Here is a 17,849-nt window from a genome sequence, read left to right on the forward strand (position 1 = left end):
TTGAACCAATTGCCGAAGAAATTTGCCACTCTGATTGGGTATCTACAAAACATACCTTTTAAACGCATCAACCGCCTGTTCAAGTGTCGAAAAATGTTGAAGTTTGAGTTTGTTTTCTACGAACGGCATTAAAAAGCAATCGTTCGGTGCCAAGTCAGAACTTCTCGGCGGATGACTTATCAAATCGATGTTTTGATTGCTCAAAATAGTTGTTTCAGTCGATGAGTCAGAGATAGCATTATTGTGGTTAAGAGTGACCCGCCTTCGACTTAGAATTTACTATTTGCAACATGTTCAGTTTTTCCAAAAAACATGCAGCGATTTGTTGGGATCGGCTAATCTTGAAACACCCATACAGTTACGCGTAAATCCACGCATCCTGTCACGATGTCATAGACGTGTCTCGAAATACCTCTATCGTATTTTGTTAACATTTCTCTCGACTAGTCGACCCGCGCAGTTTTTGAGCGATTGACAAATTTTGTGGGATCCAAAGTGGAAAAATTTTTTGCTACAGCTAAATGTTCATGCAATATTAAAAGTACATATGTTGGTCACACTAATGTCTACAGTTTTCTCAATCTTATGGTAGGTCACATGTCGATGTTGCAATATCAGTTTGTGCACGAACTGGAATAACAACTGATTGTTTACGATCTTCATAAGTTTTTCTGTGGTGTGATCTACGACCTCGACTGAATTCACGATATCTTCGATAAACACTAGTCCTTGATGGAGCTTTATCGCCAGAATTTAATATAATTCTTCGTTGCTGTGCTAATGCATAATGTCGAAAGTTTTAAAAATTATTCGCAATAAAATGGTCCCGATTTACTCCCATCATTTAGTCGAGATGAATATTTTAAGTAACTGTAAACAGCTTAAATAGCGCTGCTCTGTCAAAACGAGCTGAGCAGGTATGACACAAAATATGTCGAACATTACGACAAAGTTGTGATTTGGTAGATTGCTACACTAAAGTTGCCAAATCCCGAATTTTAACAGCAATTTACGCATAACGGCAGACGTCATCTGAATTTGCAGTCAAGGATCAAGACTGGCTTTAAAATTACTAAGAAGTTTTGCTTGTAAAAATATTCAGGTGAAACCAAAGCATTAATTTATATTATTAACAATCAGTCCAAAAGATGTGATTTAATTAATATCATATCAAGCATTAATTTAAGGGATCATATCCCCTTGGGAATATCAGAATATCGATTTTTTTGATGTAACGGATGAGCATGTTCCTAAAAAATGTTAACTAGATCTTTGAAGAATTTGTTAACTCAGTGCAATTGGTGCCCAAAAACTTAAACTTTTTTTCTCGAAACGCAGTTTTGAGTACCGGTGAGGAAAATTTCAGCAAAACGGCTGGATATATGTATTTGTCAGGTAATGACCTAAAAAATAATTAAGATTTTTTAAGCCAACCTGAGGAATTTTTTCCACTAAAAACTATCCCGTCAATTTATCAGAAAATATAATTTTTATTTGTCGCTTGATTATTATTTCCACTCACTTTCTAGCCAGTGATCAAATTAGAGGTACCTTTTTCTATAGCCTTTTTGACAGATCACGCTTTAGTCGTTTCAAGCTAATATGTTATTTTTCCGTATTGTTTGACAGTTCATCATGAAAAGTGAAGAAAATAGAGCAGACGTAGCTGAGAGTGTACACGAAGATTTGATTGAATTTTGCGTCAAGATCTTAAATTGCGTCCGAAATACAGCTTGTGCAAGAACTGAAGCCGCTCGTCCTTCTCAAGCGACAAAGCTTCGCTCTATGGGCTCTTGAAAAGTTCCAAGTGAATCCAATGTTTTCGAGTCAAATATTGTTCAGCGAACTAAACAAGCTAAATTGCCGCACTTGGAACGAAGAACAACCTGAAGATATTCAAGAACTGCCACTTCATTCAGAAAAAATCGGCCTATATTATAAAAATGATGGGAACATAACCGTCAATGGCGACCGTTATCTTGTCATGGTACGGCACCATTTCCTACGCATTGCATCAAACAATGGAAATATTATGGATTTATTGAGAGAAAACTTCGGTGAGAAAATAATTTCACGTTTAGGCAAGATCGTTTGATATCACACCGTTAGTCAGTTTCCTTTGGGATTTTGTAAAGTCTAAAGTCTATAGGCTAACATTTGAAAGCGATAAACTACAAAAAATAAATGCCAAAAAATGTTCTTCTTTCGAAACATAATAAACATTCCCCATTAAATTTAAAGTTTCTGTACTTTTTTTTTTAAGAAAGTAAGGAACCTTGGGATAGATCAGCCCATAAGAATTACTGTTTTAAGCAAATAGATATTTGAAATATCTTACTTAAGAACATTTTATTTTTTACAGTATTATTCCTTTATTTTAAACAAAGACTTCTTAAATTAGCCAGAGCCCACGATGCATAAAAAGTAAGTAACCAACCAAAAAATGTTACAAAGTACTTTGATAAATTTGCAAAAGGATATGTAACACAAAAAGTCTGTTAAGTTCATGAGCATGAATCAAAAACGCAGAGAATCTGAACAAAAAAACAAAATAAAATAAAATAAAAGCACGCATAAGTCGGCTATTTTAACCGCAAGCAAGCAACAACAAAGACTTAAACAAAATATAATAAAACAAGTAAGCTAAAGGTATTGTGAGCCAGTGCACTATATATAGGTATATGTAAAACTGTAAGAAAAATGCAAGCAGCTGGAGGCTGCAACCAGAAAGTGCAACGGGCAACACAACAAAAAAGCAGCACGAAGCAAGAAAGTTGGTGGAAAAAATAGTTGTGGATAGATAGTTGCAACGGATGGCCGGAAATGCGTAACAAGAAGTTTCAACTTTTCCATATTTCCTGCTGAAATTTCCGTCACCTTATCGCAAAGTTAGACCGCAAGCGCACGCATACATACGCACACACCCACGTAAATAGGAAAATTTCAAGCAAAAATAAAAACCGAATTTATGCAGATATTTGTCTCTATATGTATGCATGCTACCTGTGATACACACACACACATTCACACAAATCTTTGTATACATTTTATTACCCCGCTTTGTGGCCATCAAAGTTGCAAAAAATCTGTAAGAAACGCTAGGGAGGCTGACTACTATTATGTATACATAAGCGTGCTGGCCAAACTCTAAACAAAGCAATATAACGGTGCTGAGGTAAAGAAAATGTTGCAGCAGAAGAACCGGAATCCGCTTTAAACTTTTCATTTGGCATATTCAAGTAATATTTCCAGAACATTGAAAGTTGTAGTTAAGAGGAAACAATTTCGAGGCGACATGCATAAATATAGAATTGTGGTTTTATAGAAAAAATATTATATACTAAAATAACGGATCGAAAAAACGAAATAATAATAGTTTGGTTTTTCCTGTTTGGAAAAATTTAAATTAGGTTAGCAAATCTGTTCTTTGAAAATATATTAAATATTTAGAAAATAAATTTCATCTATCGCCACACGATAGGGAGTATCCTTGATGGAAACCACGCTTGGTACTGAACAGCTCGGAGAGAGCCTTTTCTCTCCTTACGCAGCTTCTGGCGCTTCTCAATATCGGCTTAAACAGCCTTACACTGAGGTGGTGCGTCTAAATCTTCCTTTCACGGATCTTTTACAAGATCTGGCGCATGGTGAAAACTTTTTCCATAGCAGTTTTTCTAGCTCTAAAGTCACACTGATAAGGTTCAACCAGTTTGTTGACGGTGGACTTCAGTCTAATACTACGCGCGATAAGACCTTATTATTAGATATTAAGGAGCCTTGTCCCACTGTATTTGACGCAGATTGTGGAATCCACTTTTTTGTGAATTAGGCAGACCACACTTAGGTTTCAATGCTCGATCATGTTTTCATTCGACCATGTACTGCACAAAAGCTAGTGCATGCTCCTTATTAGTTCTTCGCCGCCGTTTTCGAGTAGCTCGGCTGGTAATCCATCGATCCTCGCCGCGTGGTTGTTCTTTAGGGGGATAATTGCAATTCGAACCTCATCAGCCACTTTGAGACCTACAAGAGTATGCTCCGGTCTTGAAACCTTCCAGTAGTCGCCGTAACTTTTCGTAGAATTTTCGAGCAATATCTCTGTGGGTCAGCCCATTAAGCTCTTCATACTCCCGCATTTCAGCCTCTTTCTTTTCTTGGTTGCATAGGCATGTAGCCTCTCTCTTCAAAACGCCGGTATCGTTCCCATCCCGCTCGTGTTGTGGTCGATCGCAGCATTACGAGGTAGGCAGTTCACTCTCTCTCCACTGCAGCATGACAGTCCCAATGACAGCATATGTTCTTTCGACTTTTACGAAAACCAATGGTTTCGCTTGCAGCTGTACGTAAGGAGCTTGAAATGCCGTCCACAGTTCCCCTATACCGAGTCGCATATGAGCGTTCTCACAGACCGGGAGTGCAAGTCGAGTGAAAAACCATTTCGCTGTTGTTTGCAATAGTAGTTTCTCGACATCGTACCTTCTGTGTGCTTTTTGACGAGCGTGCTTTGTTGTACAGAGGCGGCACGTATCTTCGATACCACAAGATAGTGGTTCAAAACGATGTTAAGTCCTCATAAGCACGTCAAGGATCCTGGAAACATGTCGTCCATCTTTTCTAGGGTGTTCCTTATTCAGAACGACTTCGACTCCGTCTAGTTCTAGACGAAGCAGGAAATTGGCAGAGCCTGTCTGTTGGAACTTAACTGGAGGAAATCTCATCCTTCAGGGTTGTCTCCAAAAGCGCTAGTTCAGTGCCCTCATGGTATTCGACCTCCCGACCTAGACTGAAAACGGAATCGGCAATCGACGAACCGCCCTCAGAATTCGCCATGGCCGATATAACACGGTAATTTTCCATTATCATTTGACCGTCCCTTTCTGGCATACATACGGCATCTGAAACATCAGTGACATTAGCTTTGACATCCTTTGGGAGGTTCTTCGACACCACGCTTTCTCACTCATAGCTTATAACTACCTTGGTCCCTAAAGGGACTGACGGACTACGCATTTAGCAGTATCAGCGCTTGCCGTTAAGGTTTCAAGAGACAGAATTCGGTTGGATATTGTCCGTATTACCATACAGATTTGTGTGGATAGTGACGGTTTGGAATACTTTAATATTTTTTTAATGTCAATTCGCGTAGTCCAAAAATTTCTATTTAGTTTCTCTTACCGTCTTGTAAAGGATCGCCCATGGTACACATCTGATGAGCTTGTGGAGCCCATTGTACCATTCGTAACCCTCACACTTTGGAGAAGATTGTGGAGATGACCACAGTAACCTGTTTCCATTCCATTCGAGAGATGACGCTATACTCCCTGATGCTGTCGAATACGCCAAGCTTTTATAGAGTACTTCGCTATAAGCTGAAGTTGTGTCTCTCTTCGTGAGTCTTTCCTAATTGGTAGAACAGTTTGATAAGTAGATACTTAGCCTTCCACCAAAAAAATGAAAATTAAAAAAAAAATGTGATCTATTTCTTAACAATTTTTTCATTTGAGCTCGATATCTTGACTAGTGATGACGCACCTCCTTTAATCCTCCAATGAAACTATGTTTTCCAGAAATATACAAATTACAGGTAGCGCTTCATGATGCGATATAAGAAAGTTATGCGGCATGAATCTCTGTCCGTTAATTTTTTTCATGTTTTAGCACAAAAATAAGTCGTACATCAACAATTTTGGAGAATAAATATTTGGGAGGGGCCAGTTTTTAGTCAAATTTGACCAAAACGATGACAGAACTGTGAGCAGATGTGTTGTCATTAAGAACGTGCAGTTTTTTCTTCACCAAATGAAATGTTTTTTTTTTAATCCGCTATCGAATCTGCCTAGTGGTATTACTGACCGTTCGGCCCTTTTCCAAGTATTCGATTTAGACCTTTGCAAAAGTGGTCATCATTTTACCAAGTGACAGAAGATTAGAATATTTGATATTTCTTAGTAAAAAAGATGGGCATTCCGGCTAATATGTCCTATATCCGGTGCAACAACCTGTGCCACAAAAAGTAAACAAACGCATTACTCGAGAATAGAATATTAGAAGGTAGACATAGAAAGGAAAAAACCATCATCAATTTTTGGCAGACCAATCCAACAAAATAAAAACAAAAAACCCACAAATAAAGTGTATAAAATTAGAGAGAGAGCCGCCGGCGAAACACCTGTGCTGCTGAGGAAAGCATTGGCAAAAGTTTGTTCATTGAAAATATAATAGAAACAACAAAGCAAAGCTAAAGTATTTCGTAGACAGATACACACACACTTCAGGGTAAACACGTTACAGTACTTTTGTTTGTGTACGCATGCGCCACCGCCCAGCGCGGATGCCGCACAGACAGTTATGCAGCGATATACACACCGCCTGCCCCTCATAAGTGTTTTTTTTCAGCTGGGTGGGTTGTTGGATTTGTTGTAGCTTCAAAAAGTTTCTTGTATACTTGGAATTTTTTAATAAACACAAATGTTGCTTGCTTGGTAAAGGAATCAAATACGCAGAAGAGCGAAAAAGCATGGAAGAAAAATAAAGCAAAACAAATTTGTTTTGTTCCACTTTTTGAAAATCAACTTTCAGTTTTTTATGACAGCGGTTACGTTTTTTTTTATTTTTTCTTGATTTTATTTTTTACTTTCTTTCTAGATTTTTTTTCTAATTTTTTTTTAATTTGTTTTTGTAATTTTTTCTGTGAAAATACTGGGCCACAAGTGTCCTTCCATCGCTATAACGGTACTTGCGCTTTTCCTGCTTTGCCGATTTCGCCGCAACCGTTATACACCTGTCCGATTGCGTAAACCCACACATTCATATATATGTATATACATATGTATGTACATACATATATACAGGGTAGGCCATTTAAAGTTGACCCATAAAAAAAGAACAAAAGAAAACAATGTTTTTTGTTCATTTCAAAAATAATTTATTTTGGTCCAAGGGGATTTGTTTCAGCTAATATTTAAAAATTAGATCGCGTAAATGGGCATCTTTAGCTTTGACAGCTAAATGCACTCTTTTTTCGACATTTTCCATGATTTTGGCCAATGTTTCGGATGTTTCACGTCGAATGTTGGCTTTCAGTTGAGCTAAGGTCTTTGGCTTATTAGCGTATACCTTGGATTTCAAATAACCCCACAAATAAAAGTCTGGTGGCGTCAAATCTGGTGATCTCGGTGGCCAGTCAACATCACCATTTTTCGATATCAATCGCCCGGGGAAAAATGGTCGCAATAAATTGATTGTTGGTCGAGCTGTATGGAAACATCTTCAAATCTTTATGAATTATGCGTCGGAGAGTGGTGCGAGAGATGTCTAATTCCTGAGAGCGGCGATAACTCGATGTCGATGGAGTCTCCTCAATACTGGCTCGTACAGCTTCGATATTTTCATCAGAACGTCTTGTGCGTTGTCTGGATGCATGACTGGCATTACTGAGATTACCGGTGTTCACAAATTTTGCGTATAAAGACTTAATTGTGTTCTTAACTGGAGCACTTTTCACTTTATTTTTTTTGCGAAACGCACGTTGAGTTAACACAATTGAAAAGTTATTTTGAATATAAAGCTGAACAATTTCAGCGCGTTCTTTTGGAGTGTACTGTTCCATGGTATAAATTGTCTTCGAATGACGCTTCTAACGCGGTATGACATTAGCCGATTTGTCAGCGCTGTTAAAAGTTACAGCGTTGCCAGATGGGTCAACTTTAAATGGCCTACCCTGTATGTATACTCGTAAAAACGTAGTCACGCATACGCCATGGCACACGCGTACCCCAACCCACACATACGCTGCTGGAACGCAGCTGAAGTTATTATTTAATATAAATAAAGTTTCGCGCTTTTTCTTTTACTTTGATCTTCATACTTTTTTAGTTTTTGTTTTTTTTTTTTTGTTTCGTTGTTTACTTTAATTCGCTGAAAGCTGTCCGAAACTGTGCTTGAACAGCACTTGCGTGAAAGTATAAACTTATAAAAAGCAGAAAATGATACGTTAAAAAGTTTTTCATTTATGAAATATATGTATATATACATACATACATATTATATACACGTTTAAGATATAAATTCGCGTCTGTCGGAATGTTGCTTGTTGCCAGACAAATTCGCCTAGCGGGCAGTTTAAAGGCTGAGCTGCATAAATGCCAACGAAATGTTGGTAAAATCTCAGTTTTACCTTTAATCAGCAGTCAAACGGAATTTGCTTGAGAAAGCAGCCAATCCGAAAGTGTGTGAAAATGCACAGTTAGATATGCAAAACAAATACTTGAATTTATTTTGGCTACCAGTTTGTATTTGATTAAATTGTAGCATATCGTAAGGCGCTGGACGCAGTACTGCGATAACTATGCTAACTAGCACTATTTGGCCGTAACTGAGCAACATTTTAAGTAAATTAGCATGAAAAGTTTTTTGTTGTCTTATTGTGAACGGAAACTTATTTCGTTCAGTTAACTTAACACTGACAAAGTGTGTCAAGTTGTAAGGCAAGACAATTTCTCGGCTAAGTTTGGTATAGAAATACTCGTATATATACACCATTTATAAAGGGTGATTTTTTAAGAGCTTGATAACTTTTTTAAAAAAAAAACGCATAAAATTTGCAAAATCTCATCGGTTCTTTATTTGAAACGTTAGATTGGTTCATGACATTTACTTCTTGAAGATAATTTCATTTAAATGTTGACCGCGGCTGCGTCTTAGGTGGTCCATTCGGAAAGTCCAATTTTGGGCAACTTTTTCGAGCATTTCGGCCGGAATAGCCCGAATTTATTCGGAAATGTTGTCTTCCAAAGCTGGAATAGTTGCTGGCTTATTTCTGTAGACTTTAGACTTGACGTAGCCCCACAAAAAATAGTCTAAAGGCGTTAAATCGCATGATCTTGGTGGCCAACTTACGGGTCCATTTCTTGAGATGAATTGTTGTCCGAAGTTTTCCCTCAAAATGGCCATAGAATCGCGAGCTGTGTGGCATGTAGCGCCATCTTGTTGAAACCACATGTCAACCAAGTTCAGTTCTTCCATTTTTGGCAACAAAAAGTTTGTTAGCATCGAACGATAGCGATCGCCATTCACCGTAACGTTGCGTCCACAGCATCTTTGAAAAAATACGGTCCAATGATTCCACCAGCGTACAAACCACACATGCGCCAATTTTGCTTATTTACGTAGCCATTCAACCAGAAATGAGCCTCATCGCTGAACAAAATTTGTCGATAAACCGAATTCGAACCGAACACTGATTTTGGTAATAAAATTCAATGATTTGCAAGCGTTGCTCGTTAGTAAGTCTATTCATGATGAAATGTCAAAGCATACTGAGCAAACTTTCTCTTTGACACCATGTCTGAAATCCCACGTGATCTGTCAAATACTAATGCATGAAAATCCTAACCTCAAAAAAATCACCCGTTATATAAATATATGCACGTATATTATGTCATAGTCAGTAATTTATTTTCATTTTATTCATTAATGTTTACAATTTCTTCACGAAAAGACAAATTATTCTATTTTATTTTCAAAATAGTCGTTCGCCAATTGTAACTTATTGAATGCTTTGCTATTTATGGTCGTAATAATCCACCTATGCTCGCTATTCGTCGAATTTTTGAAAATTTCGATCGTACATTTTCTTTACATAATGTACAAGTGCATTATGACAAAGAGCCGTTCGAAGTAATGAAGTTATTGCTGTCGTTCAAACAAGTGTTGCTGAATTTGACAATTCCAAACCGTTCCCAAGAATTTTGACTATCACAAACCACAACCTCGCGGATTTTGAGAAAGGATTTGAGCTTGCATCTCTAAAAAATTCTCTCACTTCAAGAACTGAAACCATTGAACCAACGTAAACGTTCTGAATTTGCTGATTTTGCCTTGAAAAAACTTGAAAATGATAACGATTTTCTTAATAAAAACACCTTCTCCGCTGAGACACACTTCCATTTTGATCGGTGCAATAAATAAATAACGCTGTCAATTCTGGTTCGAAGAAAATAATAACTAAATTATTCATGCACAATCATTCCTTTCACTTAAATTGACAATCACCGGTCCGTACTCCTTTCGAAATGAAGCTGGTTACACCGTTCCTGTCAATGAAGAGCGGGATAGATCAATTATAACCAACTGATAATTTCTCAAGCTTTTTTGAGATTTTACTAAATTAACTGGGATGCGCGACTCATTATGAACGTGCGAAATTGCCTGTGCCTTTGCGATTTAAAAAAATGCCGATAAAAAAAGACGACCGTTCTCGATTCTGGTTATTATACAAGTGAATTCTTTATTAAAACGGATTTCATGGCTTAGCTTAAAAATTAACCTAACGGCTTAATCTAGTGGTAAGTATATACATATAAGAGAGGGGTAAGTATAGGTAGATATAATTCAGCAATCTTATAATCCACGGTAATAGAGTCTTCTAATACATTGGTAATAGATGTTTTCTTTTTTTTTTTTGTTAATATAAAAATGGTAAGTATTTACATGAGGTAAAACAACATTTAATAATATTCATAGATTCTTTAATTAATTTTACAAATTTCTTTTTAAACCATTATTTTTAGACGTATAGAGTCGCTTGACGCAACACCGGCCACCTTGACAGGATCATGATCCTTCAACTTCGATAGGCAGCAGGGCTAGCTTGTGAATAGGGCGCTTAATGGTGCCTGCCTTGGTTGCCACGTCTGCCACTCGCACCTTTCCGTCTCGTCCTTCTACGGTTGCGGCGATTCGTCCTAGTGCCCACTGCTGCGGTGGCGTGTTGTCTTCGTGGACGAGGACGAGATCGCCGGGCTGCAGGTTGCGTTTCGGGTGCAGCCATTTGTTGCGCTCCTGAAGACTGGTAATGTACGTTTTGGACCATTGTCGCCAAAACTGTTGCTTGAGACAGCAAACAAGTTGCCATCTCTCGCAATAGCGAATTGGGTCCGTTGACACTTGCGCCGGTGGTAAGGCTCGGAGGGAGCACCCTATTAGCAGGTGTGCTGGAGTCAATGCTTCGCCGTCGTTGGGATCCTGGCTCAACGGTGCGAGGGGCCGCGAGTTGAGGATGGCCTCCACTTCGGCCAGCAGTGTTCCTAGCTCTTCGGCGGTGAGCAGCACGTTGCCCATTGCGCGCACGGCGAGGTGTTTGGCGGATTTCACTGCCGCCTCCCATAACCCGCCGAAGTGCGGCGCCCTCGGTGGTATAAAGGCGAACTTGAACCCTTCTTCGGCGGCTAATTCCATTACTTCCGGAGACTGGGACAGAAACGCCTCTTTGAGTTCGCGCAACTTGCGATCGGCGCCGACGAAGTTGGTTGCGTTGTCGCTGTATATCGTCTGTGGCATCCCTCGGCGACCAATGAACCTTTTTAGGGCGAGAATAAAGGAATTAGTTGATAAGTCAGAAACTAATTCTAAGTGTACAGCTTTAGACGTGAAACAAACGAAAACTGCGATATAGGTTTTTACGGGTGGTCGACCGCGTATTTTTAATGTAGTATAAATTGGACCACAAAAATCTACGCCGCATATAAGAAAGGGTCGTAGCGCTCGAAGTCTTTCGACTGGCAAGTTTCCCATTATTTGGGTTTGCAACTTCGGCTTATAATGAAAGCAGTGTGTACAGTTTCTAACGGTTCTACTGCATGCTTCTCTTGCATTGATCAGCCATATGCGTTCTCGAAGAAGCGCAACCAACGCTTTTGCCCCTGCGTGGTGATGCCGAAAATGCAGGAACCGTAAATAATTAATAACGAAGTGCGAATTCTTATTTAGTAATAATGGGAATTTGGCATCGTATGGGAGAGGTGCATTTAAAAGGCGACCTCCTACTCGGATTAATTTGAATGAAAGCGACATATCCGAGTACTCATGCAAAAACGGATTCAGTTTTTGCAGGTTTGCGGGTAGCGTGGTGCCTTTCGTGAGTTTTTGGATTTCATTCGCAAATTCTGAATGTTGAATCACCTGAACAATTTTTAAAAAACTCAAATGTAATTCGTCAGATGTCAGGTCCCTTCCCTCCGTAGGTATTTTTGGTCGTCTAATCCACCGTAATAGATAGGCAACCACACGAAGCAATTTTTGATGAGAAGAAAATTTTTCGATAAGGTTTAATAGTGAATTCTCTTTCACATTTATGGCTAGTGTGAAAGTATTTTTCTTCTTCTCTAATGCTTCATCGTCTGGGGAGAGCTGGAAATGAGTGTTAATTGGCCATAAAGCGGGGTCTTCTAGGAGGAACTGTGGACCGCCAAACCATATTGAATTATTCAATTCATCCACGTTGCAACCCCGAGACACTTGATCCGCAGGATTTTGTTTTGTTGGCACATGTCGCCAATTTATATTGTCAGTCCATTCTTGGATTTCAGACACTCTATTTGCAACAAAGGTTTGTAATGACGATGGATGCGTTTTTACCCAATGCAATACGATTTCAGAGTCTGTCCAAAATATAATTTTTTCAAATTGTCGATTCAACATTGGCGCAATTCGTGACCATAATTTGGCAAGAAGATGTGCTGCCGAGAGCTCGAGACGCGGAAGAGACTTGGTCTTCAGCGGAGCCACTCTAGATTTTGCAGTAAGCAGCATACATTTGACACCACTAGCAGATTGGCTTCGTATATATATGCAGCATCCGTACGCTCTTATTGAAGCGTCGGAGAAGCCATGTATTTGGCAGATAGCACTCGACTCTAGATTTACGTATCGAGGAATGCTAATTGATGACAGCTGCAGTAGGTTGGCTTTGAAATTCTGCCAGCTAGTATCAAGGCGCAATGGAATCGACTCATCCCAATCTAGTTTTTGGATCCAAAGCTCTTGCAATAAGATTTTTGCTTTGGTAACTAGTGGGGCTAATAATCCAAGAGGATCGAAAAGGCGAGCAGAGACTGATAGTATGTTTCGTTTAGTAGCTCGCAGATCATGAAAATTGGCATCCAAAACAAATCGAAACAAATCCTCTTTCGGCAACCAATGGATTCCTAGTGTTTTAGTTGAGTTTTTGTCATTGAAGCTTAATGACTTTTCAGTACAATTACTGTCGAAAAATTTAGGGTGGTTCGAAAACCACTTTGTTAAGGTGAATCCGGCCGAGTTTAATATTTTAACTACTTCGCTTCTTATAAGATCTAGAGACTCAAAATTTTCAGATCCTGTTAATAAGTCATCAACATAAAAGTCTCTTTTAATGGCCAATGAACCGAGTGGGTATTTAGTTGTATTAGCATCACTGAGCATTTGTAAACACCGTGTTGCGAGAAATGGAGCAGGCGCAGTGCCGTATGTTACGGTGTTAAGACGAAAAATTTGAATTTGCTCAGAAGGATGCTCTCTCCACACAATAAGCTGACAATTTCGGTCTTCTTCATGCATGATTATTTGACGGTACATTTTAGTAATGTCCGCTGTTAGTGCATACTTATGTAAGCGAAAACGAAGAAGAGTTGAATATAATTCTTCTTGGATGGTTGGACCTACCATCAAAAGTTCATTTAATGAAATTTGAGAAGAAGTACGACTCGACGCATCAAAGACAACTCGTAATTTTGTTGTTGTGCTTTCGGGCCTCAAAACACACTGATGCGGAATGAAATAGTGTGGTTCACTCGGGATCTTATTATTTGTTGGGCTCATGTGACCCAGCGCTTTATACTCATTCATGAAGTCCAGATACATTTTACGAAGTTCTGGATCTTTCAATGTTTTCCTCTCCAGGGCCTGAAACCGCCGAACTGCGATTTCATAGGAGTGACCGAGTAACTTACGGTCAGCTTTAAAGGGCATTCTGACTTGAAGCCTTCCTGAAGGTAATACTTCAGTTGTATTGACGAAAAATTGTTCACATTCATTTTGTTCAGGTGTGAATTTGTTGCCAATTGTTTCTGAAGGAAGTTCCTCCAGAGCCCAGAATTTTTGGACTACTGAATCTATTGACGTTAAGTCTTCTTCAGTTTGGCATAATGTGCTATTTACTTCGGGAGGAGGACTAAGACTGCTGACATATTTGCCAGAAACAATCCATCCCAAAAGAGTTTTCTGTAGCGTTGGTTGATTAGGGCCACTTTTAATTTGACCAACCGCTAATAAATCGAAAAAGGTTTCCGCCCCTAATAACATATCGATCTTTTGAGATTTTTGGAATTCTGGATCCGCCAATTTAATATTGTGCGGAATTTTCCAACCATTAATATTAATGGTATGGTCTGGATGATTAGCCGAAATACATCGCATAATCCAGAATTCCGCCGAAAATTCATAATTATTTACGCGCGACTTCACAAATGCGCTTAATTTGGCCCCGACTTTTGTACTTGAATTTCCAATACCTATAATATTTAAAGTCCTGTTTTGACGTCGAATCCGCAGTTTTTGGGCCAAATCCTCCGTCATAAAATTGACTTGACTTCCTGAGTCCAGTAAGGCTCTTGCGGGCAGGTACTCTCCACAGCTTGATCTCACCAGAATAACTGCTGTTGCCAACATTACCCGATCAGGCATACTTATTGTATGCATTGCGTGTGTAGTTGTTGTTGGTTGCGGATGAGGTTCAGCAGCGAAGGATACAGGATACTGGTGCAGTAGTGTGTGGTGGGACCGATTACACACGCGACATCGATCCGCTCTGCATTTGGATACCGTATGTCCCTTACGCAAGCAATTTATGCATAAGGGCACCGATTTGACAAACTCAAATCTCTGTTGAACAGAGAGAGTTTTAAAACTGGGGCAAGCTGTTAAATAATGGTCCTTCGATTTACACTGCTGGCATGTCGGCTGCTTTGTATTCGCTGCAACTAAAGCGGACTTCGTTCCATTCATATGAGGCTGTTTCACGTGGTTCGCGCTGGCTGCTGCTATGGGTCTCGTCCTCGAAGATGATGCGCCTTCAGCTGATAGGTGCTGGTATCGTCTATTTAAGGTAGCTTCACAATCCTTCCACAATGGTAACTTGTCGTAATCCAGCTGTTCTTCCCACTTTGATCGGGTGGCAGAGTCAACTTTTGTCATGACTATGTGAATAATTATCGCATTTGTGATTTGTTTTTCATCGCCCAGCGATAGCAATGAGTCATATACAGCCGACACTTCATCAATCATCGCGCGCAATGAAGGGGCTGAAGGCTTAGGAATAGTTGGCAGCTCAAACAGTTTTGAAATCGTATTAAAAAAAATCAAACATTTATTGTCGTAAACCTTTTTGAGACTTGCCAACGCCTTCGGATAATTTTCATCCGACATTTGAAACGCCTTTACCGTGCCCAGAGCCTCCCCAGATAGACAATTAACCAGATGGTTAAATTTTTCAATATCTGGGATGTTTGGATCATTGTGAACCAAACTCTCAAACAAACTCATGAAATTTTTAAATTCCGAATATTCTCCCTTGAATTTCGGCAAATTCATTTTGGGGAGCCTTGAGCTGTGAGAAGTTACGAATGATGTTTCAGCAATAGATGTTCTATTTTTGGCCAAAATTGTTTTAATTATAGATTTTGTTTCTACAATTATGTCCTCTAACTCCCCTCGGGCCATATCGTCTTCATCAATCTCTTCAATTTTAGACTGACATTTCATCAATTTCTCACTATGTGAGTTTAGTATATCAAGACGACATTCCAATTCGATTGGATCTAATGACATAGTTTTTTCTAGAAGACCCGTTTTTATGCGCAAAATGCTACTTTTCGCCACCGTCCTTTGACGCTTTAATGACTTTAAGTCGATTAACTCCTTACTTGGAGAGAGGTTGGCGATAGTTGGCTTTGGCTTGCTCATTTTTGCTTGTTAAATTTCCGAAAAAAGACTCTAAAGGTTGGCAACAGATATACTAAGAATCGATAGCAAAACGAGAAATATATAAATATTGATTCCCAAATATACGAAAGCCAAACCAATAGCAATAATGGTTGGCAACAAATATATTTGGAATCGGTTGCGAGAACGATAAAAAAAAATAGTATCGATTACCAGGTATACGAAAGCCAAACCGATGAGGTATGCAAAGATGAGCAATAGCACAGTTGAACGTTCTTGAAAATTTTTTTTTTTTTTTTAACGAGAAATTTTTTCAAAGAACCGGATTGTAAAACTTTATTTCGTTTAAAAATCTTAGTTTGCAATATATAAAGGTGTCGCACCTTAATGTTCAATTAAAATTGCTACCGCAAATCCCAGAATCCCCCTTTCACTCAGATGCATAGATGCACAAATGCATATGTATGTATATATACGTGTTTGAATATTATGATAAGATAAATACATTCAATAATATAAATATATACGTATGTCAAATGAAAGGAGGGAGAGCCAAAAACTGAAAGTGTGCACTTGCTCTTTGTTTTGTTTTTAATTTTCGTACTTGTCTTTTTCTTTGATTCGCACTACTTTCAGTGATTCGCACTCGTTACCTGTTGTGAATGCGTCGGCGGTTTGCCTGCGTTCACTTCCCTTTTGCAAACGATGCAATTGCAGCTCATTCCCACGAAGTGTCAGCAGCAGTGGATGTACCGTCGAGATTGCAGAGCGGATGTTAGCGTTGACGCAGCAGTAGCGATGATGACGATGTTGACGCAGTGGATTAAAGTTGACGTAGCAGCGCAGCGAATGTTAGCGTTGACGCAGCAGCAGCGATGATGACGATTTTGACGCAGACCCGTGCGGAATCAATATAATGTTCTTTACTTTGTTGCACCGAACAGCAACTTCGGATTTTTTTTTTTTTTTATAACAGCACAGCAGCACTTATCGGTATATATATGCACATATATGTATACGTATATATATATTTTTTATATTAATTTCTTTACAGAAATTATAACTGCACAGACCAGCACTTTAGCGGTTTTATTGGTTTTACTGCACTTTTTAGAGATATATGTAAATGTATTTTAAGCCTTGACTTTAATTGCGCACTCCACTGTAATTATCCGTTTAATCGTTGTCGTTTCTCACGCACTTTTCTTTTTCTGCTTTTTCGGCTTTATATCTTTATATATATAGATATTATATATGTATATATTTTTCTCTTTTTTCTTTTTTTTTTCACTGATGGGTAAGTATGTGTGGTAGGTGTTACTTTGGTTTTGTTTTTTTGTTTTTTCTTTTTAAATCTTAGGTACTTGAACGCATGTATGTATACTCCGTCACTTATGTTTGTATGTAGATTCACACGTATTCCGTTTCTCTTGCTATTAGATTAGATATATTTTCTTATTCTGTTTCACGACCACTTTCACTTCACCACCAGCCGAACACGAGATAATGCACAGGCAATTACGAAAAATTATTGTTAGTTATTATTTTGTGTTAATATTTGCGAAAAATTTATGCACAGTTTCACTATAATCCACGCATTATTGTCCCTGCTCGGGCGCCATGAAAATTTCTCAAGCTTTTTTGAGATTTTACTAAATTAACTGGGATGCGCGACTCGTTATGAACGTGCGAAATTGCCTGTGCCTTTGCGATTTAAAAAAATGCCGATAAAAAAAGACGACCGTTCTCGATTCTGGTTATTATACAAGTGAATTCTTTATTAAAACGGATTTCATGGCTTAGCTTAAAAATTAACCTAACGGCTTAATCTAGTGGTAAGTATATACATATAAGAGAGGGGTAAGTATAGGTAGATATAATTCAGCAATCTTATAATCCACGGTAATAGAGTCTTCTAATACATTGGTAATAGATGTTTTCTTTTTTTTTGTTAATATAAAAATGGTAAGTATTTACATGAGGTAAAACAACATTTAATAATATTCATAGATTCTTTAATTAATTTTACAAATTTCTTTTTAAACCATTATTTTTAGACGTATAGAGTCGCTTGACGCAACACTAATGAT

The 17,849-nt window shown here is 38.5% G+C and overlaps 1 protein-coding gene across 1 annotated transcript; it reads right to left on the minus strand.

Annotated features, from left to right (window-relative positions):
* Positions 1 to 10,199: 10,199 nt before the first annotated feature.
* Positions 10,200 to 16,547, minus strand: LOC125775765 (uncharacterized). Its single transcript, XM_049446293.1, has 2 exons — positions 16,413 to 16,547; positions 10,200 to 11,359 (listed from the first exon to the last, which is right to left on the minus strand). Exon 2 carries the CDS (start codon positions 11,338 to 11,340, stop codon positions 10,615 to 10,617), a length of 726 nt encoding a protein of 241 aa, XP_049302250.1. The 5' UTR covers positions 11,341 to 11,359; positions 16,413 to 16,547; the 3' UTR covers positions 10,200 to 10,614.
* Between the last annotated feature and the right edge of the window lie 1,302 nt (positions 16,548 to 17,849).

The sequence above is a fragment of the Bactrocera dorsalis genome, chromosome 1, assembly GCF_023373825.1.
Source record: "Bactrocera dorsalis isolate Fly_Bdor chromosome 1, ASM2337382v1, whole genome shotgun sequence".
NCBI classification, from domain to species: domain Eukaryota; kingdom Metazoa; phylum Arthropoda; class Insecta; order Diptera; family Tephritidae; genus Bactrocera; species Bactrocera dorsalis.

What these genes read in the sequence shown, in the direction of transcription:
- LOC125775765 (XM_049446293.1), bottom strand. Translation starts at nt 11,340, where the DNA reads ATGCCACAGACGATATACAGCGACAACGCAACCAACTTCGTCGGCGCC.